At 59.7% G+C, this 26743-nt stretch overlaps 6 protein-coding genes across 15 annotated transcripts in view; 3 read left to right on the top strand and 3 right to left on the bottom strand.

The window, feature by feature from the left end:
- The first annotated feature begins 478 nt into the window (after nucleotides 1–478).
- Nucleotides 479–12308, top strand: CARMIL2 (capping protein regulator and myosin 1 linker 2). The gene is made up of 38 exons (XM_054579050.1): nucleotides 479–518; nucleotides 781–875; nucleotides 966–1016; nucleotides 1268–1330; nucleotides 1440–1564; nucleotides 1692–1783; nucleotides 1989–2059; nucleotides 2181–2254; nucleotides 2398–2473; nucleotides 2553–2641; nucleotides 2726–2820; nucleotides 2898–2984; nucleotides 3071–3183; nucleotides 3302–3379; nucleotides 3526–3602; nucleotides 3704–3808; nucleotides 3996–4065; nucleotides 4211–4292; nucleotides 4369–4465; nucleotides 4550–4607; nucleotides 4734–4906; nucleotides 5070–5232; nucleotides 5330–5431; nucleotides 6438–6566; nucleotides 6650–6763; nucleotides 6924–7084; nucleotides 7159–7246; nucleotides 7415–7567; nucleotides 7685–7751; nucleotides 8237–8466; nucleotides 9378–9478; nucleotides 9561–9924; nucleotides 10007–10129; nucleotides 10897–10933; nucleotides 11098–11169; nucleotides 11263–11478; nucleotides 11987–12064; nucleotides 12150–12308. The coding sequence occupies exons 1-38, from the start codon at nucleotides 479–481 to the stop codon at nucleotides 12260–12262; spliced, it is 4122 nt and encodes a 1373-aa protein (XP_054435025.1). The 3' UTR covers nucleotides 12263–12308.
- Nucleotides 12140–15298, bottom strand: ACD (ACD shelterin complex subunit and telomerase recruitment factor). Of its 2 annotated transcripts, none has more exons than XM_054579051.1 (13): nucleotides 15157–15298; nucleotides 14853–15014; nucleotides 14634–14770; nucleotides 14406–14499; nucleotides 14242–14318; nucleotides 14072–14116; nucleotides 13930–13964; nucleotides 13635–13786; nucleotides 13461–13557; nucleotides 13295–13378; nucleotides 12763–13136; nucleotides 12538–12629; nucleotides 12140–12460 (listed from the first exon to the last, which is right to left on the bottom strand). In XM_054579051.1, exons 2-13 carry the CDS (start codon nucleotides 14949–14951, stop codon nucleotides 12382–12384), a joined length of 1365 nt encoding a protein of 454 aa, XP_054435026.1. In that variant the 5' UTR covers nucleotides 14952–15014; nucleotides 15157–15298; the 3' UTR covers nucleotides 12140–12381. The 2 variants fall into 2 exon arrangements, with proteins under 2 accessions (XP_054435026.1, XP_054435027.1); XM_054579052.1 differs by having other exon boundaries at nucleotides 12538–12614.
- Nucleotides 15299–15719: 421 nt separating this feature from the next.
- On the top strand, nucleotides 15720–17459 carry PARD6A (par-6 family cell polarity regulator alpha). The gene is made up of 3 exons (XM_054579103.1): nucleotides 15720–15782; nucleotides 16159–16381; nucleotides 16605–17459. Exons 1-3 carry the CDS (start codon nucleotides 15720–15722, stop codon nucleotides 17357–17359), a joined length of 1041 nt encoding a protein of 346 aa, XP_054435078.1. The 3' UTR covers nucleotides 17360–17459.
- A 232-nt stretch (nucleotides 17460–17691) lies between these two features.
- Nucleotides 17692–20852, bottom strand: ENKD1 (enkurin domain containing 1). Its single transcript, XM_054579102.1, has 8 exons — nucleotides 20787–20852; nucleotides 20637–20736; nucleotides 20346–20540; nucleotides 19682–19854; nucleotides 18613–18738; nucleotides 18351–18514; nucleotides 18113–18249; nucleotides 17692–18022 (listed from the first exon to the last, which is right to left on the bottom strand). Exons 1-8 carry the CDS (start codon nucleotides 20850–20852, stop codon nucleotides 17862–17864), a joined length of 1122 nt encoding a protein of 373 aa, XP_054435077.1. The 3' UTR covers nucleotides 17692–17861.
- Nucleotides 20853–21239: 387 nt separating this feature from the next.
- Nucleotides 21240–22887, top strand: CUNH16orf86 (chromosome unknown C16orf86 homolog). The gene is given in 4 exon segments (XM_054579049.1): nucleotides 21240–21344; nucleotides 21587–21860; nucleotides 22185–22382; nucleotides 22484–22887. Coding segments are annotated over 4 exon segments (981 nt in total).
- A 726-nt stretch (nucleotides 22888–23613) lies between these two features.
- GFOD2 (Gfo/Idh/MocA-like oxidoreductase domain containing 2) overlaps nucleotides 23614–26743 on the bottom strand; it is a 40828-nt gene continuing 37698 nt past the window's right edge. For 4 of the 9 annotated variants that reach the window (XM_054579314.1, XM_054579312.1, XM_054579310.1 and 1 more), the window contains one exon: nucleotides 26147–26345. In XM_054579314.1, coding sequence (XP_054435289.1) covers nucleotides 26237–26345 — 109 coding nt within the window. In that variant the 3' untranslated portion in view covers nucleotides 26147–26236. Of the gene's footprint in view, nucleotides 23726–26143; nucleotides 26346–26743 lie in introns of those variants that run through there. The other 5 variants (XM_054579316.1, XM_054579317.1, XM_054579309.1 and 2 more) reach the window with 3 other exon arrangements.

Raw genomic sequence — 26743 nt, 5'->3', positions numbered from 1 at the left:
CCATTGCCCAGTGTCCAGCTCCCCAGCTAGGCTTTGGAGGGTACAAACTGGGGTGGGCCTGGGAGGGAATAATCGAGCGGGCAGCACCCCCTGGTGCTCGCGGCAGGGACTGCGGTACGGGGTAAAGGTAGGGGGCTAAGAACCGAAAGAGGCTAAGGCACTGGCGCCCCTGTTAGCGGGCCACCCCATGTCTGACCTGATGGGGTATTTCCTGCGCCACAGGGTGGACGGGCAGGACAGCTAGGGCTCTGCCTTCCTCCTACACCCCGTGCCCGGGCGACATCTCCAGGCCCGCGGAGGCCAGGGCGGGGAGGAGCCGGGCCGGGGGCGGCCTGGCAGGAAGCAGCGCGCACCTTCCGCTGCAGGAGGAGCAGGTGGCTGCACTGAGGGCCGGGGCCCCGGGCTTCCTGTGCGCGCCAGCCAGCTAAAGTTTCTCGGCAGAGCTCCTCGGGCCGCCCCGGCCTCCCGGCCTGGCCCCATGGCCCAGACCCCCGACGGCATATCCTGCGAGCTGCAAGGTAAGCTGTGGCCCTTCTTGCCTCTTTGGCTGGAAGGAAGCAGTGCGGCCCCCAAACCAGAGGCCGACCCAGTGCCCTGGGGGATGCCCGGCAAGCGTCTCTCTCTGCACCTTCGGAGGGCTTGCTGGCCCGAGATGTACTCCACTCCGTCCTTGCTGGCCCAGAGATGAGCCCAGGCCCCTAGCCTGGTACAGGCAATCCATGGGCATGAGTTGACCTCCATGGGAGAACCAAAGTCATCCAGGAGGCTGCTCTTTCACAGGCGAGATCACCAGGTTCCTGTGGCCCAAGGAGGCAGAACTACTGCTAAAAACCTGGCTACCAGAGCGGGAGGGTGCTGAGCAAGGTCATGTTCTGGTAAGGCAGGGGTCAGAGCCTGGGAGGATGGCTGGGGCCCAAGCAGAGCCTCTTGCTCTGCCCAGGGTGTCAGACACTCACTCCCCCCAGGCACTGCTTCGATGGAGAGCCTACCTGCTCCACACCTGCCTCCCACTGAGGGTGAGTCAGTCTCAGGGCCTGGCCGACACCCACCTTGCCCTCCAGCAGCTTCCTTGATGAGAGGGCTGCATCTGCAGCACCGCTCACCTTGTCCTTATGGGCCCTGCCTTTCTAGCAGCGCTGGGCTCCTGACAGCAAGCAGGACTGGACTCTAGGCCCACCGGGCTCTGAGCTCCAGGCCGTGCAAAGGACTGGGCTCCCAGGAGGGTGGGGCTCGGCCCTTGGTCCAGGCTAATCCAGGCGCTCCGCAGGTGGACTGCACGTTCAGCTACCTGGAGGTCCAGGCCATGGCACTGCAGGAGACCCCCCCTCAGGTGAGACGCCCCTCAGACGAGGCCCTTAGTGCTGACTAGGGCCTGCTTTTATGTCCCCTTCCCCCTGCTCCCGAACATGGAGCCCGGCCCAGCCACCTGGCTTCCCCAGGTCACATTTGAACTGGAGTCCCTGCCTGAGCTGGTCCTGGAGTTTCCTGGCGTGGCTGCCCTGGAACAGTTGGCCCAGCACGTCGCCAGGGCCATCAAGAAGGTCTTCCCTCGCTCCACCCTTGGGTGAGACCCAGCGAATGCATGGGGCTGGAGGGAAGGAGGGCAGCAGGGGGAATGTTCTGGAGACAGTGAGCTGCTTCACATCCCAGAGGCTAAAGTCCCTTTCCCTTTTTCTTTCTTCCCTCCTCAGGAAGCTATTCCGGAGGCCCACGCCCCCCTCCATGCTGGCTCGTCTGGAGAGAATCAGCCCCTCAGAGGCCACCACGCCCAGCAGTCCCTGTGGTAAGGGCCTAGGCAGGGCCACATGGGGCTTCCAGCCTTCCCCCTCCTGCAGCCTCGGACCCCTGGATCTGAAGGTTTCCCAAACTGAACAGGGCCATTCGAGGTACATCCACCACCCAGCTTGGGTCTGATCTTCATCCGTCTCTAACCTTTTGTCTCTCTCCTCCCCCAACCCCACCCCGTCATACCCTTGGCACCTCCCCAGGTGGCTTCTTGGAGACATACGAGGCTCTATGTGACTACAATGGCTTCCCCTTCCGAGAGGAGATTCAGTGGGTGAGGGTAGGGCCCTCTCTGGGGGGCTCTGGAGATGTCTGACCCCCCGCCCCCCATGCATTGAGTCCCTCCCTGCTCCTTGTGGCCCCAAGCTGGTTGGAGACACTTTCTTCCTGTCCAGGATGTGGACACTATCTACCATCGCCAGGGCTGCCGCCATTTCAGCCTAGGAGACTTCAGCCACCTGGGCAGTCGGTGTGTGGCCTGCCAGGACTGGGAAGGGAGGAAGGTTCCATGACCCACATTCCTGGGCCTTGGCCTCTCCACGGAGGGGGCTGCTGGGTCTGGGATCTGGCTGGAGGGCCCTGAGTTCTACCCCTGCCCCTTATCCCACCCAGGGACCTGGCATTGAGTGTGGCTGCCCTGTCCTACAACCTGTGGTTCCGTTGTCTGTCCTGTGTGGACATGAAGCTGGTGAGAGTATAGGGGTGGGGTGGGGTCAAGGGTTTGGGGACCAGGGTGCAGCCCACTGAGCCCCCACTCTTGTTCTCAGAGCCTTGAGGTCTTGGAACAGATTCTGCACATGATGAGTCAGTCGTCTCACCTAGAGGAGCTCCTGCTGGAGGCCTGTGGCCTGAGGGGGTAAGAGGGACAAGGAGGGCAGCTGGGATTGGGAGGAGCTGGGAATCCAAAGTCAGAGTCTCATCCCTGGGGTCTGGTCCCTAGAGAGTTTGTTCGGCGACTGGCCCAGGCACTGGCAGGGAACTCGAGCTCTGGGCTTCGGGAGCTCAGCCTGGCGGGGAACCTGCTGGATGATCGAGGTATGGCAGAGCCTGGGGAAGCGCCTGGGGATGGTGCTGGAGAAGGGGAGACCCACGAGGTTTGCCCCCATCCCCAGGAGTGGCTGCGCTCAGCAGACACCTGGAACGCCGTCCTGGAGCCCTGAGGAGACTCAGCCTGGCACAGACAGGGTTGACGCCCCGCGGTAAGTGGACCCAAGGATGGGGTAGGGTTGGCGGAGCTAGAGGAGAGGTGGGTCGGCCTGACGGCTAACCCCTCCTCCATTGCCAGGAATGAAGGCTCTAGGCCGGGCACTGGCTTCTAATGTGGCCTTTGACTCTGCGCTGACCCATCTGGATCTTTCCGGGAACCCTGGGGCACTGGGGGCGTCGGAGGATAATGGGGTGAGTGGCTTTCTTTAGGGGCAGTGATTGGGCGCGCTGCTGCTCGCGCAGTCTCAGAGAGTTCTTGGCGAGGCGGTCTCTGACTCCTTTTCTCTCTCCCTTCCTATCTTGCCACCAGGGACTCTACAGTTTCCTGAGCCGTCCCAATGTTCTGACATTCCTGAATCTGGCAGGCACCGACACTGCCCTGGACACTGTGAGGGGGTGGTCCGTGGTAGGGGAGCGGGGTGCTGATCGGTAGGGCTGGCGGCTGGGCCTGAGGCCCAAGGGTAGACTGGAGGGCAAAGCTAGAGGGGTGGGGTCAGTCCTCCGGCCGGTGCAGTCCAAACCTTCCTCCTGCAGCTCTTCGCCGCTCTGTCCCGCGGCTGCTGCGCCAGCCTCACCCACCTCGACGCTTCGAGGAACATCTTCTCCCGCACGTAAGGGGGCTGGCCGGGTCCGGACGCCTCGCGGGGGCGGGGGCGGGGCCGGGGGCGGGGGGAGACTGCCGGGGGCCCACTCCTCAGCTTCCCCACCCCAGGAAGTCCCGGGCTGCGCCTGCCGCCCTGCAACTCTTCCTCAGCCGCGCCGGAACGCTCCGGCACCTGAGCCTGGCCGGCTGCAAGCTGCCCCCCGACGCGCTCAGGTGAGTGCCGCTGCCCACGGCTACGCCCCCAGCCTGTGCGGCCACCCCCCTAGCCAGGCCTCCAGCGCGTCACCCCGCTCCTATCGCACCCATAAGCCCCGCCCCTGGCATCCTGGCTCTTCTTGCTATTCACGCCCTGGGGCCCCCTTTCCCATCTCCCTTCACCTCCTGTGACATCCCCTCCCAGGGCCCTTTTGGAAGGTCTAGCGCTCAACATGCACACGGGCGACCTGCACCTGGACCTCAGCGCTTGTGAGGTGAGCGCAGAGCCCCGACGTGCGGAGGCAGGGTGCCTGCACCCTGGGAGAGGGGCTGCGGGGGCGCGGGCCGCCAGCCGCCAGCCGCCAGATCCTCCCCACCTGTGGCCTGCTGGCCTGAGCACGCCCCGCCTTCCACCTCCAGCTGCGCTCTGCGGGCGCTCAGGTGATACAGGACTTAGTGTGCGATGCTGGCGCGGTGAGCTCCCTGGATCTGTCAGATAACGGTGAGGCCGCCCCGAAACCCATCCTCCCACCCCCGTCCCTGCAGCTTCGCCTGTGCCTGACCCCAACCACCCCCAGGCTTCGGCTCTGACATGGTGACTCTGGTGCTGGCCATCGGGAGGAGCCGGTCCCTGAGACATGTGGCGCTTGGAAGGAACTTCAACGTTCGGTGCAAGTAAGCCCCGATCCCACTCCTGGGCCTCCCAGGCAGCACCCCCACTAGGCGGGTTTCTTCCCCAACCATGGCCCTTGCCCCCAGGGAGACCCTGGACGACGTCTTGCACCGGATTGTCCAGCTCATGCAGGATGACGACTGTGTGAGTTCACGAGACCATGCGGGATTCTCAGTCAATGGACCCCTGTGACCCCTCTGATTCCTGCTCCCTCAGACCCTGTGACCTTGCCTTCCTTGCTGACCACAAATGGCTTTCTCTTAACCCCAGCCTCTGCACTCTCTGTCTGTCGCTGAGTCGCGGCTGAAGCTGGGAGCCAGCGTCCTGCTTCGGGCTCTGGCCACCAATCCTAACCTGACAGCTCTGGATATCAGCGGCAACGCCATGGGGGACGCGGGTGCCAAGATGCTGGCCAAGGCGCTTCGGGTTAACACCAGACTCCGGTGGGCGGGGTCTGAGGGGTGGGACCGATGGGGAGGAGGGGGTGCCGTGGAGAGGTTTACTGGGCTAAGGGGTGGGGCTGAACGGAGGCGGGTGGGCAGGGCTTTGTGGGTTGGGTGCGGCCTGGCAGAGCTCCGCCCCCGACTGAAGCCCCGCCCGGCCCAGGTCTGTGGTATGGGACCGGAATCACACGTCTGCCCTGGGCCTGTTGGACGTGGCGCAGGCCCTGGAGCAGAACCGAAGCCTGAAGGCCATGCCTCTGCCGCTGTCCGACGTGACCCAGGCACAGCGCAGCCGCCCGGAACTGACAGCACGTGCAGTACATCAGGTGTGTGTGTGTGCAGGGGCGGGGGGTCCCTTCTCCGCTGCTCCGCTCTGTGCGGTGGCCCTGCCCCCCAGCACTTATCCATATCCCTTGTCCCCAGATCCAAGCCTGTCTTTTGAGGAACAACCACACAGACCACGTCTCTCCTGCTAGCACCTCCTGCCGGCAGCCACTAGGACTGGTCTCCAACCCCTCTGAGCAGGTTAGTGTCCCTTCCCTAAACCTTAGGTGCAAACAGAAGATAAAATGATGGGGAGAGCTGTGGCTCCCCCCGGGAGCCTCCATGAATCTGGAAGTCTGACTTCCCTGGGGTTGGCGCCGAAATCCTGCTGTTCCAGACAATTCCCTCTCCTTGGTGTGGAGAAGATCCAGCCACTCCTGAAGTAGCTCCCCCAAATAACACCACTGGCTGCCTTTTTACAGCATTTAAATAGGCTCTCCTGTCAAAGATAGGAGGTACTTAAACATCCCCACCCCCCACCCCACCTCTCTCGCAGCTTCCCAGTCACAGGGCTCCCTTCCCCTCGACACTGACCTCCGTTGTGGCCGACCCAATGACCCCTTTTCTGGCTTCATCTCCCTCCACTGCCTGGTCTTTGTGAGAAATATTCCCACGTCTTGTTCCTGAATCCCATGTCTCTCCCAGGCTCCAGAGCCCAGGCATCTTGACCCAGACATCCTGCAGGGGCTTCACATTCTGTATACCTTCAAGTGATCTCATCGTCTCCCACAGACGCGTCTCTCTATCCCGGAGCCCAGTCTCTCTGGTGCCCACACCCACCAAGTGCCATGGACAGGTGTGGACTGGGTTTCTCCTGGCCACACTGGAGCCTGCACAGACCTCATTGGTCCTGCTCCTCACCCCGACCCCAACTCTCCCTTGTTCCGCCTGGTTCCTCCTCCATGGTGCCTCACTCCCATTTCTCCCCACCTCTCAGTCTGTCCTCCAGGTGGATGATGAACAAACAGCTTCTAAAACAGACATGGCTAACAGCCCCTTTCCTTCCTATCCGTACGCTTAGGAAGTGTATGCAAAGTCCCTGCAGTGAACCAAAGGAGACACTGTTCTTCCTCCTTGAACAGATAGGCTGGCCTGATGGTGTTGGCTTCAGGACCTCACACCCTATTGGAGACCCTGGGAAGGAGGCAGTCAGGGTTTGGGGGACTGGAAGGGGACCGGACTGGGGCTGATTCCTGATGTCTCTCAGGAAGTGAACGAACTGTGTCAGTCGGTGCAGGAGCACGTGGAGCTGCTGGGCTGTGGGGCTGGGCCCCAGGGGGAAGCTGCTGTGCACCAGGCTGAAGACGCCATCCAAAACGCCAACTTCTCTCTCAGCGTGAGCACCCCCACCTGCTATGAGGGCCCTTCCCCTCCTAGATAGGTGTCACATTGCAATTCCTTTTCCTCCTTGGCCTCCAGATTCTCCCCATTCTATATGAGGCGGGAAGCTCTCCAAGCCATCAGTGGCAGCTACGGCAGAAGCTGGAGGGCCTCCTGGGGCAGGTGGGAGAGGTCTGTCGCCAGGACATTCAGGTGAGATGGTGCCCTTGTCCCTGCCCCACTTCCTGATGCAGGCTTGACCGCATCCTATTGACTGTGATATCCCCTGAGTAAATAGTCTGTGTAGATCGAACCTCAAGCCATTCGGTCTGGGCCTTACCCACAACCTCGCCATGCTCTGACCTTTGCCCAGGACTTCACTCAGGCCACACTGGACACAACAAGGAGCCTCTGCCCACAGATGCTGCAGGGACCCAAGTGGAGGGAGCAGCTAGAGGGGGTCCTGGTGGGTTCAAGGGGCCTCCCAGAGCTGCTCCCAGAGCACCTGCTGCAAGATGTCTTTGCTAGACTCAGGTAGGCTGGACGGGGCAGGCTGGGCTGGGCTGAGCAGAGACAGAACACGAATGCTTACCCTTTCTTGCCCTCAGGGACATGAGGCTGTCAGTGACAGGGTCCCTGGCAGAGAACATTGTGGCTCAAGCTCTGGCAGGTCTGAGTGCAGCCCGGGATCGGCTGGTGAGAGAAAGCTGCATTTGCATGCATAAAACACACGGTGACCTGGCCAGGGGTTCTGTGATATCTTCTGGGGTCATAAAGGCCAGGGATATTTTAGGGTTCCCTTAGCACTGATGGGACCATGGCTGGCACCCGACCTGGCCACCGGAAGAGTGCCTGGTATTGCAGGTGGAGAGTCTGGCTCGGCAGACAGCAGTGGCAATGCCCTCTGACATCCCAGCCCTGGAGGAAGGCCAGACCCCCCACTTTGGTCCTGGGGAATTGGAAGAGCTTTTCTTCCCTGAGGAGGAGAAGGAGAAGGAGGATGAAGGGAAGCAGAAGGTAGATGGTGCCCGATCTCAGGGCCTGGAACCCTACATCTTCTCATCTTGTTCCGGAGTGTGGAGAGTGGGGAAGCAGCGCCCTCGCCCCAGGCCTAGCTCGTGCCCTCCCCCTCAGGATGACAGTCCTCCACAGAAGTGGCCTGGTTCCAACCACTGCCTTCACCTGGTCCCCTCCGCTCACAGTAAGTCAGGGCCTGGGGGGAAGGGAGTTACAGAGTTGGGCTGAAGCTTCGTTAGACCTGGCCACCTGGGCACGTTCATTCAGCCCTGCTGCCGCGAAACTCCCCGACCCTTTCCTGGACTAGACAAGGGCCCCCGTGCACCCTGCAAGACTGGGGTCTGCTGTGGTCAGTCAGCCTGGAGCAGAACCTTAGCCAACCAGGGCCCGGACACTGTCTCCACTCGCCCCTGTCCCCCCTCGCCCCCACCCCCGCGCCACGTCCACCCCCAGGACGCGCATGCTTGGTGGCAGTGGCGCGCGCCGCTCGGGGACGCGCTCAGCACCACGGACAGCGGCGGCGGGGGAGGGGCTGCCTGGGGGGAGGGGAGCGGGCGGTGTTGCCGGGGCCCCTCCCAGCGCCCTGGGCGGGTCCCCCGCCGCCCTAGCGCCGCCACTGCCACCTCCCCGGGCTCTACGCTCTGAGCTCTTCTGGTGCTCTCCCCTCAGGTGCTGCTGAGGAACCGGAGCCCGAGCTGGCGGCTCCTGGAGAGGATGCGGAGCCGCAGGCGGACCCATCTGCACGCGGCTCTCCGAGCCCCGCCGCTCCCGGGTCCCCGGCCGGCCCGCTGCCTCGCATGGACCTGCCACCCTCCGGGCAGCCTCTGCGCCATCCGACCAGGGCCCGGCCTCGGCCCCGGCGCCAGCACCACCACCGCCCGCCGCCTGGGGGCCCCCAGGTGAGCGCCCTCCCCCCACTCCACAGCAGTGGAATTGGGGGTCGCAGGTGGCCCGTTTTCTCCTCACAGATAATGGCGGGCAGGGAGGTGGGTTGTTGGGAGCTCAAGATCACTTGGTCGTGTGGCCACGTCTTGGCTTCTTCCTGGCCACCCCTCACCCCAGACCATGTCCCTGCGGGGTCGTGAGTGTGTGGGATTCCTTAACGGTAACCTGAGTGTAGAACTCCGCCCCGGGCTGGCCCACCGCATGGGGAGACGCGCGAGAGAGTGGCTCTCTCATCCAGTATCGCCCAGGGTTACCGAAAGACACTGGACTCCCTGACTGCAGGGACAATGCTGTGTCCACTGCACATCTGGCCAGTGTGTGCGTGGGAGATGTGTGTGTGCACCGGGTAGTGGCAGGGTAGTGGGCCCGCGGCAGAAGGGGAGGAGAAGCTGGCTTGAGGCCCCCCAGGAGGGTCTGACGCAGCAGGCCGTGCTGGGCGGCAGCAGGCCTGGTGGGGTGGGGGTGGGGGTGGGGGATACTGCAGGGAACTGTTGGGAGCAGAGGGGGTGGCAGGTGAGAATGTGTGACCCAGGGGATGTGTGGGCTCTAGCCTGTTGGTGACCGGGTGGTTCAGGATGTGTAGGAGACTCTGTGGGACAAGCATGGGTGTGGGCTGGGTGTGTGTCCAGAGCCAACTATGGGGCGGGGGGGGGGGGGGGGGGGAGGTGCCAAATCAGTCTCTCTGCCCGCTAGCTGGATAGGGGGAGAGCGCGTCTGTCAGCAGCCCCTTAGAGTCACCCCAGCTCCCAGGTCCTGGAGTTGCCCAAGGCAGACCGTTGGACAAAGGAGGTGGGGAGAAGGCCCCTTGCACTCAGCCTTAACCCCTGACCTCAGTCTTGACCCCTGACCGCATGTTGTGCCTCAGGTTCCCCCTGCCTTGCCACAGGAAGGGAATGGGCTCAGTGCCCGTGTGGACGAGGGTGTGGAGGAATTCTTCTCCAAAAAGCTGATCCAGCAGGATCGCCTGTGAGTGAGGGGCAGTTGCAGGGGGTGGGCAAGGGTGGGCTGCTCCACGCGCCTTCCTGCTTACTAGTGGCTCTCCCCACAGCTGGGCCCCCGAGGAGGACCCAGCCGCCGAGGGCAGCACCACCCCCGTCCCCCGTACACTACGAAAGAAGCTGGGCACCCTCTTTGCCTTCAAGAAGCCTCGTTCAACGCGGGGGCCACGGCCTGATCTAGAGACCAGCCCTGGGGCAGCTCCACGCACTCGAAAAACCACACTTGGGGACCTCCTGCGGCCACCAGCCCGTCCCGGCCGTGGGGAGGAGCCTGGTGGGGCTGAAGGGGGCAGCAGTAGCCCCGACCCTGCCCGCAGGAGCCGGCCTCGCTACACTCGAGAGAGCAAGGCCTACTCAATGATACTGCTACCTGCTGAGGAGGAGGAGGCAGCGCTGGGTGCCAGACCCGACAAGGTGAGGCCCGGTGACAGGGCTGAGGGCTCCACTGGAACGGAGGGCATGGGCTCTCGCCCCACTCTGGCACCTCTGTTCCCAGAGGCGGCCCCTGGAGCGAGGAGAAACAGAACTGGCCCCATCCTTTGAACAGCGGGTACAAGTGATGCTGCAGAGGATCGGTGTGAGCAGAGGCAGCGGGAGTGCTGAAGGCAAGAGGAAGCAAGTGAGTTGGGAGGGACACAAGTGTGGTATGAGGGGGCAGCGGTGACATGTGGCTGATAGCTGTCTGTGAGTGACATATGTGACCAGGAGACTCACAGGTCTGCCAGTTCTGCCCCTCCTCCTCCAAGTAGCGATCAGACTCAACCGTTCTCGCCCCTTGGCTCCTGCCCTGGTCCAGGCCACTGGTCTCTCCTCGGAGCGGTGACGGTCCTTTCTCTGAGGATCTAACAGAAACCTGACCTTGTTACCTACGTTTGGAAGAGCACGTCGTCCAGGGGTTTCCTCTCAAGCCACTGCCCTGGCTCCTAACCCTGCCTCAAGGCCCTGTGGGATCTCAGCCCTGGTCACCGCTGTCATCTCACTGCTCTCGACCCCTGGTTGCATCTCAGTGCTCTGCACGGTCCCTGTCTGGGGCACCTCCCTGGCCCACGTCCAGCCCCTCAGCACCACCCCTGGGTTACTCCAGGTGTCTTCATCCACCCCTGCATGTTCCGGACTCTTCCATGGCTACCCTGCTAATGCCACTCTAGTCGTCACAGTGTAGAAAGTGAATCCATTAAGACTTCGCATTATCTGCGTGTCTGTGCGTGCATACGGATGTCTGTGTAACTGTCCACCATCCCAGACTTTAAGCTCTACTACCAGGATTGGGTTTGCCGTGGTGTTGCCCAGCCCACATTTAGTGGCAGTTATAACAAGAATGAACAAAGGAATAAGCCTTGCGTGAGAGCGGTTCAGTGCTGAGTTTCACTTCCCTGTTTCCTACAGAGCAAAGATGGAGAGATCAAGAAGGCTGGCTCCGATGGTGAGTGGGAACCTGGGCTAGGGCAGTACATTTGGGGGAAGGGGGATGTCCTTAGTGATAGGTCCCCAAGGCACTTGCTCTCCTGGGGGAGGAAGGGGAGAGGCCAGGTTTTTCTTCCCCTCCCCCTAAGGTCTGGTGCCTGAGCCCCCAGTCCCACCTTACAGGTGACATTATGGACAGTTCCTCAGAGGCCCCTCCCATCTCTATCAAGTCCCGCACCCACTCCGTGTCTGCAGGTGAGTGGGGGCCACTGTGTGTCAGGGGACATGCAGGTCAAGCTCACTTCCAATGCCTGGCCCAGGTGTCGGCTGACACCCTTCTCCTTACAGACCCGTCATGCAGACCTGGGTCAGGGGGCCAGGGGCCTGAGTCCTCCACCTGGAAGACACTGGGGCAGCAGCTGAACGCAGAGCTGAGGAGCCGTGGCTGGGGCCAACAGGATGGTCCGGGACCCCCTTCCCCTTGTCCCAGCCCCCGAAAAGCCAGCCCCTCCCCAGACAGCCTGGGCCTCCCAGAGGATCCTTGCTTAGGCCCCAGAAATGAAGGTAAATGGGCACACTAGCCCCCACCCAACACTGGGCTGGGACCCTGAAGGTGGGAGGCATGGGCCGGAGGAGGGACAGCTGCTGGGACCATACCCTAATTCCCTGGCCTCCCCCAGATGGCCGGCTGAGGCCAAGGCCTCTCTCAACAGGGCAGCGAGCAGTGTCTGTGCACGAGGACCAGCTGCAGGCCCCTGTTGGTGAGGGGAGACACCTCCATGTGTGCTTGGGTGCAGGGGATGGGAGAGGGTGGGCTCCAGGTAGTGCAAGAGGTGAGAAATCAGGGAGCCAGGGGTAGGGGGCTAGCAGCCCTTCCAACAAGCCCTGGTTCCACCTCCAAAAGAGCAACCTCTGCCAGGGGTGGGAGGAGACGGGAAGGGGGAGGCTGCGAGGGCAGCAACGTGTGCATGTATGCGTGTGTGCGTGCGTGCCAGCACACACTGGGGGCAGAGGGCTGGGAACAGGCGGCAAGCCCTTAATGACCCACCCCGTGCCTTTCTGTGTCCCTCAGAACGGCCCTTACGGCTGCAGCGCTCCCCTGTTCTCAAGCGAAGGCCAAAGCTTGAGGCACCCCCATCACCAAGCCTAGGTAAGAAGGCGCTGGCTCGGTTGTTTGGGTGTCAGGACTACTCAGTCCAGTTCTGACCTTCCTCCCTCTCCCTCTCCTTTTGCAGGATCTGGCCTTGGAGCCGAGCCTCTGCTCCCACAGTACACAGAGTCCTCCAGCCCTGAGCGAAGCCCACCTTCCCCAGTCACAGACCAAAGAGGCGGCGGCCCCAATCCCTGACCCTCTCTTTTCCTGCCGCATGAGATTATTTTATTAAAAAACTCAAGGAAGCAGAGCGTGGAGCACTGTTTGTCCATCCACAGGCATGACCACATTCTCCCACGTGGTCACGTGACCCCTCACACCTGGGTTTGCTCTGAGTCTGGCTGTGGCTCCATCAGGAAGTGCAAGGCCCAGGCCAGGAGCTGCGAAGGGAGCCTGGGAAGAGAACCAAAGGTGTAGGTTAAGGAATACTGGGACTAGTGACCGAGAGTGGGGCAGCCCCAGGCACTCACCTGGCAGCCTGGACCTGGGCACAGACAGAAGTGCAGGGTGGGTCGTACTCATATTGGAAGGCAGAACCATCACGATGCTTCTTTGGGGGGTCCTGAAGAGGATGTAGTATCTGGAGAGGGGCCAACAAGGACCCCTAATGCCATCCAAGGCTACCCGAGCCCCCTTCCAGCTCTATCCAAGGCCCACCTCATTCTACCCTCCAGTTGTAGGGGGCTTATACTCACCCAGGCGGGACTGGACTCCAGGGCTCCCTCGGTGGTTCTTATCCTTGGAGAATGCTGCCAGTTCTTGGGGGGCAACCCTAGCTCCTTGAATTCCAGTTTAGACTTCTGGGGCCTGGTCACATGGGCCTGATGTGGACTGGGGATGTGACCAAGATGTGACAGACTTGTGGTACAACTCAGGATTGGGGAGTTGGATACATGGCTTGGGTGTGGGGAACTAGGGGGTATGGGGCCAGGGGCTGAACAGATAGCTGGTAGGGGCTGGGAGCTGGCCTTCTGCCCTGTGTCTGGAGCGGCCAAGGACAGGGCAGGCATAAGGCTGACACTGGCACCACTTTCCTCTGACGACATGTGGCTGGGTAAGGCAGGGGTTCCTGGGGAGGAGGGGACTCACTGTGGGCACAGCCCTCTCAGTTCAGGCTAGCTGAGTGGCCTGTGACCTTATGCAGGCCTGCAGGGACCATGTTCGTCCCCTTCATAGCATCCTGCGTAACCTGGGCGGTGTGCAAGTGTGGCTTCAGCAACACCTTACCTGAGGAACTGAGTGAGGAAGAAGAGGAGGTCAGGGTCAATGACAGGTCCTGAGGAACCGGGTCTGGTGGGGGCAGCTCAGGGCCTAGGGGTCAGGAAAGGATGATGAGCACTGTGGGCACCCGGCCCCCAGACCGTCCCTGCGGGACCCCTCCAGTCCTCCTTACCCTGTGTCCTCTGACCTGGGCCCAGAGAGTTCAGAATTCGCTGGTCACTCTCGGAGATGTGCAACCATAGGCTGGGGACAGTGTATACAGCTTCTCCCTGTGGAAGCGAACTGTCAGCCTGGCCCTTGCCCAGCTCCTCATCCTGACATTTCCCAAGGGAAGCCCCGAACTGACCATGGCCAAGTGGCTTGAGGTGGCCCAGCGGGTGAGTGGGGGCGTCGTGCAAGGGCCTGACAGCATCAGACAGCTCTCAGCCAGGCGCACTAGTGCCCCTTGATGCTCCTGTTCCTCCTGCACCTCATCCAGAAGTTGGGACAGTGAAAGGCCTGGGGTCCGGGTAGGGGAGAGGATGGGCTGAAGCTCAAGGAGGAGGAAGGGTTGGGTGGGTGGGAAAGAGAGCCTATTAAAGGAGCAGGAGGTGATGACTGGAGGGTCACTTTACAGAGTTAGGGCCAACCCCTACAAGTACCTGCATTGGAGGAGGTGGACTCTGAAAGGTGCTCCCTACAGAAACAGAGGGGACAGGCCTCAGGAACAATCCCGAGGCCTGTCGATACATCTGCCATCCTCTGATCAAGCCACACCTGGCCCAAACCCAACCCCAGACTCACTCCAGGCAGTCTTTGAGCTTTTTCTGCACATCTGGGTCTTGGTTACTAGGGAAAAGAGTGATAAGCAGTCAATGTTATTAGGGGTCCAAGCCCTCCCACCCGAAAGGCCTATGCCAATGTCAGCCAGGCCTGGGTGGGGAGAGCAGTTGGAGAGTGGAGGTATCACTTACCAACTAGTCACCCAGTCCCGGGGTTGCTCTGTGGGCATTAGGCTGAAGCGGTGAACCTGGAGGTAGAACTCTGTGGGCTGGAGGGGTGAGTTCAGGAATGGGTCTCAGGGGCTGTCACAAAGAATCAGGCCCAGGAGCCCGCCCAAGCCAGCCTTACCACTCACCATGCCACCCTCAGCCACTTGGACTCGGACCTCACAGTCTTGCAGTAGCAGCAGTCGGCCTTCAGCCTCTCGGAAGCCAAATTCCTTCTCTTCCCTGCGGAGAGCACGCATCTCACAGCCTAGTTGGCGGGAACAGCCCCGCCTGCCTGCGGCCCGCCCACGTCAGGCTCAAGCCTCGAGCTCCCTGCTGGGCTCAAACCTCCCACGGCCCCGCGGCGCCTTTCTCACCAGTCCGAGGCGTTCAGGACTTCCCACGTCATCAGGCATCGGACACTGTGGGTCCCGTCGGACACAAGCAGAGAGGCCCCGACATCGGATGTGTCAGGGGCGCGGGACGGGACCGGGGCCTCCGCCTCCTGCAGCACCTGATACAGCAACGGGCGTCAATCCCATCACCCTGGGGCCCCACCCCGGTCTCCAGGCCCTGACAGGGTGGCGAGTACTCACCTGGAGCAGCTGCGCCACTCGTGGACTTGAGAGTTTCTCTGACCCCAGGACCAGCTCTCGAATCCAGGGCCGAAGGACCACACTCCTCAAGCCTGCCATTCCCGCAGCTGAACGTAGAGGAGCACCGCTCGCCCGGGTTTCCCGCGGGCGCTGCGGCTCCACCTCTTGTCGGAAGAGGAAACGCACGACTGCTGGGCGGGACCTGATCGAGTCCCCGCCCACGGGCATCCCTGCGCGTGCGCTCAAATGCGTTCTGTTTGGTAACTTGTGTGCAGGTTCTTGGGTCGACTGGATGCTGGCTTACTTGTTATCTCTCCAAACAGCAGCCGGTCTTTTGGGCCATTTGTCAAAACTACGTTGGCACCACGCAGGAAGGAGACAAAGGATGGCGCGGATGGAGAGGGAGGAATGTGGAGCCTGAGGCGGCGGCCTAGGGTAGTCCGAGCGAATTGGCTCGAAGTTACTTAAACGCCGTGTGACTCCGAAGGAGTCAGTGAATATTATAACTCAGTTTTCTCATCTACAAAGTGCGCAGCCTAGTAACGCTAGGAGAAATAGTACTTAACAAATACCACTTCCCATCACTCTCCCCTCGGATTGGCCGAGCCCCTCCCCGAGACTACAGTAACGCGCGGACCGTAGCGTAATGACGTAAGAGCACACGAAGACGTCTCCATCCCCATCACCGCCGTCTCCTAGGAAACGTGGACTCCGTAGTTAGCCCCTTGACGTCATGGTCTGGATGGGAGGACGGGGCCAGGGCTACCGCCAGGGGCGGGGCGGTGCGGGCCGGCCGGGCCGCCGGGCCGTGCACCTGCGCCTCCGCGGGCCGCCTGGGGCAGAGTTCCCGGCCCGCTCGGCCCCGCCATGGCCAGGCCACAGAGAACGCCGGCGCGCAGTCCCGACAGCATCGTGGAGGTGAAGAGCAAAGTAAGGGCCCCTCCAGCCCCGGCTCCGGCCACTAGGTGCTTCCAATTCCCTCATTCTCCCCTTCCTGGCTCCTTGGTCCAACTGCCTTTTTCTCTCCTCCATCCCCCATGTCCCATTCTCTGGCTTTTCTTCTCGTTTTCCCGCACCCACCGTCCTTCCTTTCTCCGGCCTCTAGAATCCCTCTGTGGCCTGGGTTACCTGGAGGGTGGGGAGAAGACCTTGGACAGCGTCCCTTGTACTGGAGCTGAGGTCTGGGACCAGCCTGCAGCTGTTGCGGCAACCCGCTTTCCCACCCCTGCCACCCTCGGACCGCTGGTGAAAAAGGACTCAGGCTCCGTCCTAACCCCTCCTCTTTCCCCCCACTCCCTGCCTCCAGTTTGACGCCGAGTTCCGACGCTTCGCGCTGCCCCGCGCTTCGGTGAGCGGCTTCCAAGAGTTCTCGAGGTTATTGCGTGCGGTACATCAGATCCCGGGCCTGGATGTGCTGCTTGGCTATACAGATGCTCACGGCGACCTACTGCCCCTCACCAACGACGACAGCCTGCACAGGGCCCTGGCCAGCGTACCCCCGCCGCTGCGCCTGCTAGTGCAGAAACGGGGTGAGGAGAATGGGGTACAGTGGGTAGCCTCTGTGGGGTAGAGTGACAGGGCAGGTCTGTCATGTCCAGGGTACCTAGGCTTCACCCTCTGCATACCCTGCCCTTGGCCTGACCTCCAAGTGGTAGGAAATAGCTACAGCGTTCCCTTCCCCCAGCCTGGGCCTGATGGAAAAGGGCCCAAATGGGAAAGGGTCTCTGATCTCAGTGCCTCTCTCTCCTGCAGCAGAAGCTGACTCCAACAGCCTGGTCTTTGCCTCCAACTCTCTGCAGCGGCGTAAGAAAGGTCTTCTACTTCGGCCAGTGGCACCTCTGCGCACCCGGCCACCCCTCCTAATCAGCCTGCCCCAAGATTTCCGCCAGGTTTCTTCAGTCATTGATGTGGACCTACTGCCTGAGACCCATCGACGGGTGCGGCTGCATAAGCATGGCTCTGACCGTCCCCTAGGTTTCTACATCCGAGATGGCATGAGCGTGCGTGTAGCTCCCCAAGGCCTGGAACGGGTCCCGGGCATCTTCATCTCTCGCCTGGTACGAGGGGGCCTGGCTGAGAGTACAGGGCTGCTGGCAGTCAGTGATGAGATCCTCGAAGTCAATGGCATTGAGGTGGCTGGGAAGACCTTGGACCAAGTGACAGACATGATGGTCGCCAACAGCCACAACCTCATTGTCACTGTCAAGCCAGCCAATCAGCGCAATAATGTGGTGCGTGGGGCATCTGGGCGTCTGACAGGGCCTCCCTCTGTCAGGCCTGGGGCTGCTGAGCCTGACAGTGATGATGACAGCAGTGATCTGGTCATTGGGCATCGACAGCCTCCCTGTTCCAATGGGCTGTCTCAGGGGCCTCCATGCTGGGACCTGCACCCAGACCGCATCCTTCCCAGTGCCCGCAGCTCTCTGCCATCCCTAGACGATAAGGAGCAAGCCAGCTCTGGCTGGGGAAGGAGCACGCGAGGAGATGGTAGTGGCTTCAGCCTCTGACACGCAAGGAAGCAGCCCCTTGCCATGCCAGGGGACTTCCCCAGTGGGGGTTTTAGCTTGCTCACAGGGCCCTCTTGGTCTGGGGAGCATTAAAGGTTTTCTACAAATGCAGTTATGGTCCTTCTGTGTCCCAGCCCCAGCCTCCTCCCTGATCCCACAATCCTGCCTTCAACCCTGGACATGAGGCAGAGGAAAGAAGGGCAGCAGAGAGACTTTCCTGCAGTTGAATAGCAGGAGGGCTACCGGGCTTGGAATTTCTAGTGTAAGAAGAGCTCTTATGGAAAGAAACCCCACTGCGTACAAAAAGTTTAATTTTGACAAAGAGGTAAAGAGGCTGGGCTAGAATGGCCCTTCTGCAGCTACCAGTGGCTAGGAAAAGTGCTCTGGGGATACTGTCCCCCGACTGCTCCTGTCTTTGGACTCTGATGGCGCCTGATCCTGTCCTTTGCAACCATGCAGTGGTCCTCAACAAGGACCCCCACCACTACCCTTATAAAAGGGCTCAAGCATCCATCTTTATGAAGACCTTGGGACGGGAAAAGATCTTGATGGCCTCCTCTACTTGCACCAGCTTCCGATCCAGCTCAGCACGGTAGCTCTGGGCCCTCAGTGAGTCTGCCCCAGCAGGCAGCAGCACCAGCTCACGCAGCAGCTGGCTCTGGCCTACAGGGGGCCCAGGAACAGTTAGTGCTAGGCAGGGGTGCATGGTCCCCGGTGGGTTCCCCATCCAGTCCCCCTTGCCCACATACTCACTCTGAAGCAGATTGCTCAGTGTCTCCAGTCGCTGTTTCTCAGGCATGCGAGTATGGCCAGGGGGCATAGCAGGGTCTGGCTGGCTCCGTTGGCGGGCCTCAGCCTCTCGTCGCCACAGATCCTTACGCTCCAACAAGCTGTGGAATGTACAGGCTCAGGGTTGATGATCTCAGGGCAGATGTTGGCCCCCACCTGCCACAGGCACCTGTCACCCTGGGTGTTGGGCAGTGGGACCTACTAATGAGGCACGTGGCCCTTCTGTGTGGCGTTGTAGTGCTCCTGGGCTTGTCGTTGCTGCTCCAGCACCTGTGCCAGGATCTGCAGTGAACGGGAATGCCGCCGGGGGGCCCTCTTGGCAGTGCGGGCATTGTGGCTAATGAAGTCCACACCCAGGCCTGGCACCTATAGGACATGGCAAGCGTGATGTGCAGACAGCACTGTGCTGTGCCCCTAAACCCCCAGGGTCCTTGTCCCACCTCCCAGCCTACACATACTCGCACCTTGGCATTGGGTTCCGGTGGGGTTAGCTGGGGACTGGGGACACGGGGAGGTGGGAGCCCAGGGCCGCAGCGAGAGTGTGCCCGCAAGAAGTGCGCCGTCTCTGTCCCAGACGCAGGGACAGGCTCCTGGAGGGCAGTGCATAGAAGAGGAGTCAGGCTGTGGTCAAGGTCTTAAGGCCTCTCTCTCCCTAGCCCTACGGGCCTCCTACCTCTTGAAGGAGCACTTATCAGCATTTAAACACGTGTGTCTCTCCTATCCTTAACAACAAACCACCCCTTCTACCTCAGCCTTGGATCCAGTTACCATTTTCTATTTTTTTCCCTCCCAGCCAAACTTCCCGGATCTGCCCCCACCAAGGTCATTGACAGCTGGCCTCCAAGCCCTCCAATCCAGGGTCACTTCCCTGGTCTCATCATCCTCAGCCTGATCCTCAATAACTCCTGGGTCTCATGCCTGAGATCCGGACATAACTCTCCATCTGCTTCCTGGACACACTCCCATCCCCTGGGAGTCCCACAAATGCTTCAGCTGTAACACATCCACATATGACCTTACTGTCTTTTCTCTCAATCCTGCTCTTCCTTCTCAGACCCCTTCATAGAGAAATGGTGCCACCATCTAGTCAAGACAGAATCCTACCACCATACCCGTCCCTGATCTTCCCACAGCCCTTAGAAATAAAGGTTAAAAAGTGGGTTACATGGCCCTTTGTGACATGGGTCCAGCTGACTTCTTAGCCTAATCTCATGCTCTTAGCCCCTCACAGTCTACTGTATACAGCATCCTCCACTGCCCACACTCCCTCCGATCTTAGGACTTCTATCTGTGAGGTTTCATCTCCATAGAATGTTCTCTTCTGTTCTCCCCTTGCCTCATTCCTACTTGCCCCTCAGGATCACCCAGCCATCACCACTTCTGAGAATCCCCTGCAGCAGAACCAGCTATTTCTTAGTCTCCTGTTACCTTAGTCCCCTGTGATTTTCTTCTCTCCTCATAATTCAGATCAGGGTATAATATGCCTCTTGGCAAATAAGATGGACAATACTTCTTGCTCCCTGAGGGAGGTACCCTCAGCTGGGCCTTGACCCGGGACTCAACTTTGTCATATTTGGGCGAGCGCCACAGAGCCTTCAGGGGCCTGGGCTGGCCCTGTTCCCGGCTGCGCTCCTGCTCGCGGAAGCGCTTCTGGATCTCCTTGATCCTCTTCAGGTTCTCCTTCTCATGGTCTTTAGGGTCCTTCCCTGAGAAAAAAATGTTGCCAGGCTCTGCCCTATATGCAGCCCATGAAAACCAACTCATACCAGTTCACATCCAGGGTCCATATAAGTTAGACCCTATACGGATACTCCACCTCACCATCTTGTTTCTTTCCTGACATGGTATTAATCATCTTGTATATAATATTCATCTCACTTGCTTATTGCCTCCCACATTGACTCAACCTGATGCTTGTCTTCAACCTGTTTTCATAGCAGGTATTGGGCCTGGCACACAGTAGGCACTAAACAGCAAACGTTACATTGATGCGTGAATTCATGAAGCTGAGGTAGGGTTTCTGGGGGACTACCTCATTCAGTCCTCTCTTGGGAGAAGGTAGTGCATTTCCCTCCTCACCCCACTTTCATAGTTGGGGAAAGTGACACTTAGAGAGGCAAAGCCAGAGCCCAGGCCAGGGCAGGAGAGGGAGCAGTTTTTGATCTGATTTGCTTCGCTGCTGCTGCCCAGAACTTACTTTTGGGAGAGGCCCCTGGGCCTAGGGAGATACCCCCTAGCTGCAGCAGCACACCCCCCACGCCACATCGACCACGTTCCAGGATCTGTTTGGCTCCAGGACGTGCGCGGGGGCCGCGGGGCGGGGTGCCGTCCAGGTCCGGGTCCGAGGTCAGCAAGTCCAGCTTCAGCGCGTTCCCCTCAAGGCGCCCTTGGGCTGAGGGGTTGGACGGGGTGGAGTGCGGGGGTCAGTGGTGGAGTGGAACCTGAGCCTTGCTCTGGCCTCGCTGGGCCGCGGCCCCCCACAACTCACCCGAGGCGGGCCGCCGGTAGTAGTCAGGACAGAGCGTAGGGTCTGGGGGGATGGGCCCCGAAATGCGAGACGGGCCCTCGCACATGCCGCCGTCGTCACCCTGTAACGGTGCACCGAGGCTTGCCAGGCTGCTTATCTGGAGCCCCAGACCTCCTTCCTCAGCCTCGTGCCCACTCCCTGGACCGGACGTTGACCCTGGCTGGCCGTACCCTCCATTCCCGGTCCCCGGCCTGCACTAGCCGCCTCGACTCCTAGCCTACTTCTCCGACCCGTTCGCAGCTCCTCCCCCCCTCCAGCCCCCCGACAATCGGGCGAGGGGCTCACCAGAGCAGGTTTTTGCAGCCTGCAGCTGCTACCCGCGGGTTTGCTGTTGCCAAGCAACAATAGTTTCCGTCTCTGAGGTCAGGGGCCAAAGACCCTGGCGCAAAGCTTTCTGGGGCTTGTAGTTCCAGCTTAGGTGGAGCTCAGCGGTCACTAGCAGCTCATCCCATCTTGTCCCTTCCAACCGATCAGTCTCCCGGGTACACCTGTCCGGCTCCTCGGGCCCGTTTCCTCCTCCTTCCACCCCAGCAGCCGTGGAGGATGTGCTGACTCTGTGCAGCCATGGACTCGGCAGGGACTGAGAGGCGACCTGGGGCCCAAGAGGGGACGGCCGAGCGGCCTGCACAGGTCGCGGAGGAACCCAGTGGCCACGCTCAGAGTTCTGAGGTGACTACCAGGGCTATCTAGTCTTTAAACTCATGGCCTCGGTGCTTTTGAAGGCCAAACTCTGTGCGTTGACCCCCTAACTGCCAAGACAGGCTCTGGGGCGGGGGAAGGGGGGGAAGGGGGGCAGGGGTGTGGGCTGGTGCCCTTTATCCGCATTTGGTGTCTAATGTCGGTGTCTAAATGACCAATCCCTGTATCTTTTGCCTGTCTATGATGACCAGTTACCTATGTCTCATGTCTAGTGTCTAGTGATGGGAAACCAGGGCCTGGTGTCAGCCCATGAAGCCTGTGGGGCCCAGGGTGAAGACAAGTGCCCAACAGGACCAATCTCAGAGCCAGAGCTCCAGGGGGACCGCCTCAAGCTGGAGGAAGAGCGGCTCAAGCCAGAGGCAGAGGCACTAGAGGAGAGAGGCCCCAGGCCCATGGCCTCCGTTGTGAAGTCCAGTCATGGTCCAAAGAGAAAGCCTGTCAAGTGAGGGGGATTTCGGAGGAAAAGAGCAGCAGGGCTGCCAGGGGGTGGGGGTGGGGAGGTGCCACACACCAACAGGATCCCGAATCCCTGCAATCCTGCAGAGTGCATCCGTATCCCCTGCCACCACCATCACTCCTCATCCCTTCCGTCCTTCAGGGAGAGTCTCAAGGCCTTGGAGGGGACTGAGCTCCCATGAGCCTTAGGACTTGTCCAGCCTGGAGGCCTCAGTGACCAGGAAAGGGACAAGAGTCTGGGCCTGGGGTGGTGGGCATGTGGGCCTTTCCCTAGGCTCAGGGTACGGGAGCCAAGGCTGGAGGCTGCCTCCTCAAGCCTCCTGTCCCCCAGCCTCCCAGGGCCTAGTCACCCAGCCCATCATCCCAGGGCTGAAGCTGAGCTGTCCCAGGGGCTGCTGCCGCAGAGGGAGGACCTGGAGGGTAGCCAGAGTGAGCCCTCACCGTCTGCCAAACAGCACAAAAAAGCCAAGAAACGCAAGAGCCTGGGGGCCCCAGTGCTCCCAGCTGTGACCAACACAGTGTCTGCATCATCAGAGACCTTGGGGCTGGAGCGTGAGTGTAGTCCCTGGGCCTTCCATTTCCCCCCTGCCTGCTGGACCCCTGACATAGCACAGCTTGGCATCCAGCCCCTTCTCTGCCCCGGGCCCTTGCAGGAAAGGCCCAGCGCCTACGGCCCCTGTACCAGTACATCAACTATTGCAACCCTGAGCTGAATGAGGTAGGGGAAGGGGATAGGGAGGCTGAGGTCGAGGTGGAACCTCAGTCGGACCTGGTCCCCGAGGAGGCCTGTGTGGAGCAACTGCCAGCCTCGCTGCCTGCGGCAGGTGAGCTGAGCTCGGGCCTGACCCTGCCCTGCCCCAGTATGTTCATGTCTCCCACTCATGCTCTGGTTCCCCTTGGGGAGGAGGCTGGAGAAGAGCCTGGGGGTTTGCCCAGTTTGGGGGTCAGCGGCTTACTCAAGACTGAGATGGATAAGTCAACTCAGGTGGACATCAACAAGATGCTGAGTGTCTGCGCTGCCCCACTTGTACCCCCACTCTCTCCTCAGTACAAGTGACTGTCCCATCCCACGGGTGGCTCCTCTCTTCCCAAGCCTGAACCAGAGAAGCTTATGGGCTTCAGTCCTCAGGTGGAGGGGCCCCTGCTCACACTTGGGAACTTGGACTTGCTGAAAATAAACGTTTTTCATTTTCTCAGACTTTGACTCCCTAGATAAGATGCCTGAAGAGGGAGACCCTGGAGAGAGAAGGGTGGAGGATTCCCAGTGCAGGGCTTGAAGTCTGACTGGTCATCTGGATCACCCAGGAACCTGACAAGAGTATAGATTCCTGGGCACTACATCAGATCTTACTGAATCAGTCTGCAGGGGCGGGACCTGGTCTGTGCATTTAAAGGCTCCTCAGACAAACCTGAAGATCAGACAGGACAATGGTGAGGATGGAAGGGGAGGTGATGAGGAACTTGGGGGCAGAGAAAGGAAAGGGACTGTCAGGTCGCCGGAAGCAGGTGTTTGACCTTGCTCCCTGCCTGCCAGGGAAGGGGCTTGCATTTGGGGCTTGCATTTGGTCTGGCCTTGAGGGGACCAACACTTGGGATACTACGCCCTCTGAGATGGCAAAGTTCCTTTGTCCCAAGAGTGGCAACTTTGTAAGACTTTATTTTTAGAGCACAGCTGGACCACACTTTGCTCCCAGAGTGGCCCCTGGTGACAGAGGATTGGCGCCTTTTTCCTGGCAGGCAGGGGATGGCGGGGGAGGTGAACAGTCTCCCTGGAGCCTTGCAGCTACGCCACCAGATGACTGCTGCTTCTCGCCGGCAGGGCTCTCTGGGAAGAAGCGTCCAGTGCTGGCCGTCTTGGAAATCCTCACATCCTGCTGCTTCCTGGCCCTCACCCGCTGTCACCATAAACACAGGGGATTTCAAATTAAATGAGTAATTTCTCCTCCCTCCAACCTGCTTTACCTCCTGTATCTCACCTACACAATTGTTCAAGCCAAACTCCTGGGTGTCACCACAGACCCACACGCTGTTCATGGCTCACTGGCTCCTATAAGCTAATCAGGCATCGAGGATGGCGATTTGGCTGCACACCCCCCGAACCCCTGATGGGGTTGCTCCCCCTCCAGCACTCTGCTCCTCCTACCCCAGCTGCCTTATAACTTTTCAGTGGTTTCCCATCACTCCCTGACTAGCTGCACCTTGTCTCACTTTTGCTCTGCATATGGGGTTTCCACTGCCTAAAATGTCTTTATTCCTTCACCCCTTCACCTGGCTCATGCACACAGAACCCCGAGGACTCAGGGCACCTTGTTTCGTGGCAAGCCCGCGTTGCCCTGCATTGTAGTACCCACATACTACCGTCCTTGTGGGTATTAACTGTCTTCGGGACTAGACTGCGAACTCCCCAAGGGCCTTTGTCATTGCTCACAGCCACCTAGCAGAGGACCCCTATAAAAGGCACCTAGATAAGGAGACCAGGGTGAGGAGCTGAGGAAGCTACAGAGGGACAAGTCAGGATCCAAAAAGCTGAAGCTGCCCGAAGCCCACAGCACGTGTGGAACCCCTGGCGTAATGGCCTGCCAAGGTCACTGAAAGGCATGGGGTGGGCAGGCCCAGATGGAAGTAGAAAATGGCTGTCACGTGAGGCTACTCCCTCCTTTAGGGATTGCTTGGATGCTCACTGGCCCCATGGCAAGGCCACAGGACAAGCCACAGGGTCAGGACATTTATTCTTTCTGCCCGTACTTCCCTCTGGGTAGTAATCTGACCATCCCAGGAAAGTGTCCACAGGCACCGTGCTGACCATGATATCCATAGGAGTGAACATGGATTCTCTGGGATTTTTCAGAGGTAGAGGGCCCCTCCAGATAACTGAGTCTGACCTCCTCACTTTGAGGTTGAAGTAGTAGAGGCCTGGAGAGAAACAGCCTTGTATGAGGCCCCACTCTATCCTGAGTCCTGCAGATCTGAGGGCCCTGGGCTCTCTGGCTAAGGCCTGACCCGAGGCCAAGCATCTGCTTTCTGTGTGGTTTCCAGGGCTGGAGCTGTGGACCAGGCCAGCATTGATAAGGAAGCTCTGTTCCCATCTTCTAACAGGTAATGTAGGAAATAGTAACCATCGAAGAAAAAGTCTTCTGTTTTTCCTGAAAACAGAAGTCTCATGTATCCGGAGGCCCATTACCTGAGAAGCTTGTCTAAGCAGGTTGGGCGACAGTAGACACAGAAAAGAACAAGTCACCACTGCTCCTAGGAGCTCAGTCGAAGGGTAAAGTGCAGAAACAGCACAATGCAAAGAGACACATGCTATGGAAGAGCTGAGGATCAAGACTGTGGGACCAGAGGTGGTGGGGGTGACTGTCACTATGCCTAGGAGGTCGTGAAGCAGCAGCCCTCCAGCTGACTCCTGGAGCATTGGGTGGCCTTCCAGGCAAAGGATATGCCAGGGATGAAGCCTTGCTAGTATGGAAGATGTCAGCTCCGTGCAGAAGGGCCACTTGGCATGGGTGAAGCAGAGGCATGGCCATCAGGAGATCAGGTTGGGTGAATCTGGGAGAGACGAGAAGTGTATTCAAGGAGGGATCTTGGCTGACATTTTGGAGAGGTTTTTTGGGCAGCAGTGTGAAGGACAGAACGAGAAAGGGAGAGACTGGGGACACTGAGGTGAGGAGACTGTTATTGCCTGGGTATGAGGTCTAGATCTGGCTGGGGGTTGGAAAATAAACAACGGGTATTTTGGAAATACTCTTCTGGCTGCTGTAAGAGAGGAAAAGTTGACTGCACTTTCACTGGCTTGGAAAAACTTGATTTACTTTGACCCAGGGAAGATTGTGAGGTGTGGGACACAGGTCCTGGGAGGTGATGCTGCCTTCCTCCAGGAGGGGGCAGTGCAGGACAAGCCTGGAACCACTTGCAGGCTCAGTGACCCCTAGGGCCCAGCCCGGCTGGCTTCCTTGGCCCCAGGCACCTGGGCTACTTCAAGGTGCATCTCTCTCTTCCCTGGGACCAACCCAAGACATGATAGTAAAGATGTCTAAAGGACAGCCATGGACCTGGACTCTGGGAAGTGCCAGCAGAAGACCTGGGGTCCTCATAAAGTAGTTTTGCACTAAGTCCACTGCAGTCTGCCGCAGGACTTCTGGGAATTCATCACTGTAAATAAGGGGTTTGCTGCAGAGCTCTATAAAACCTAAGTAGTGCCACTGTGAGACAGCATCCGTATCAGGCAGAATATGTGCATGTGTTTTCTTAGTCAATCTCCAAATTCAGGAGGGATCTCAACATCCTAGTTAACACACGGAGGGACTGACCTGGAGCTGAGCTGATGGTCCCTAGGCAGAGGGGGTAGCTTCTCCTTCAACTCCACCAGTGTCCTGACCGGTGGGGCTCTCTGCAGTCCCCCTCCTAGGTCAGGCCACGACGAGACCCTTGCTGGCCGGGAGGAGGCAGCCCCCTGGACGGGGTTTCAGGCGAGGAGGGGCAGTGTCTGGGCACCTGGAGCCTGAGGAGCCACAAGTGCTGGGGAAAGAGTAGTTCAGGGTCAGGCTCCGAAGTCAAATGACCCTGACCAGGTTCCTGACTACGTCACTTAAAACTTACAGGAGGCAAATGACTTTCCTTTTCTCTGCCTCAGTTTTCTGATCTGAATATGGCAGTATTAATAGTAGTCATAGAGTGGTTTGGATATTAAATAATACACATAAAGATATCTACCCCAGGGGGCCCAGCATGCAAAAAGCATACTCCAACACTAGTCAGTTATTTTACGTCACCAAGACAAGGTATAACCAGGACGATACAGGAAAACAGGCCTGGTGACTTTCACAAGGCGGTGCCAAGATGGAGCCCCCTCCTTGAGTCTTTGTCTGGCAAGGAGCCCAGGGCAGGGCAGAGAGGGAAGGTCAGAGAAGGGGAAA

Source organism: Pteronotus mesoamericanus, unplaced genomic scaffold (genome assembly GCF_021234165.1).
Source record: "Pteronotus mesoamericanus isolate MK-2021 breed Mesoamerican mustached bat unplaced genomic scaffold, CSHL_Meso_final contig_52, whole genome shotgun sequence".
Taxonomy (NCBI): domain Eukaryota; kingdom Metazoa; phylum Chordata; class Mammalia; order Chiroptera; family Mormoopidae; genus Pteronotus; species Pteronotus mesoamericanus.
The sequence above is the reverse complement of the archived record's forward strand: the minus strand, read 5'-3'. Positions and strand labels throughout refer to the sequence as shown.

Bases quoted from the DNA above. Each gene is read 5' to 3' on its own strand.
- CARMIL2 (XM_054579050.1), top strand. From the start codon at position 479: ATGGCCCAGACCCCCGACGGCATATCCTGCGAGCTGCAAG. The intron at 1,784-1,988 runs GTAAGGGCCTAG...GCACCTCCCCAG, and splicing joins CACGCCCAGCAGTCCCTGTG to GTGGCTTCTTGGAGACATAC. The intron at 2,474-2,552 runs GTGAGAGTATAG...TCTTGTTCTCAG, and splicing joins CCTGTGTGGACATGAAGCTG to AGCCTTGAGGTCTTGGAACA.
- ACD (XM_054579051.1), bottom strand. From the start codon at position 14,951: ATGGCAGGCTTGAGGAGTGTGGTCCTTCGGCCCTGGATTCGAGAGCTG. The intron at 14,500-14,633 runs GTGAGAAAGGCG...TGCTCTCCGCAG, and splicing joins GTCCTGAACGCCTCGGACTG to GGAAGAGAAGGAATTTGGCT. The intron at 13,787-13,929 runs GTACTTGTAGGG...CCCGGACCCCAG, and splicing joins GTCCACCTCCTCCAATGCAG to GCCTTTCACTGTCCCAACTT.
- PARD6A (XM_054579103.1), top strand. From the start codon at position 15,720: ATGGCCAGGCCACAGAGAACGCCGGCGCGCAGTCCCGACAGCATCGTG. The intron at 15,783-16,158 runs GTAAGGGCCCCT...CCCTGCCTCCAG, and splicing joins TCGTGGAGGTGAAGAGCAAA to TTTGACGCCGAGTTCCGACG. The intron at 16,382-16,604 runs GTGAGGAGAATG...TCTCTCCTGCAG, and splicing joins CCTGCTAGTGCAGAAACGGG to CAGAAGCTGACTCCAACAGC.
- ENKD1 (XM_054579102.1), bottom strand. From the start codon at position 20,852: ATGGAGGGTACGGCCAGCCAGGGTCAACGTCCGGTCCAGGGAGTGGGC. The intron at 20,737-20,786 runs GTCTGGGGCTCC...GCACCGTTACAG, and splicing joins GCACGAGGCTGAGGAAGGAG to GGTGACGACGGCGGCATGTG. The intron at 18,023-18,112 runs GTGAGTATGTGG...GGCCCCCTGTAG, and splicing joins ACTGAGCAATCTGCTTCAGA to GCCAGAGCCAGCTGCTGCGT.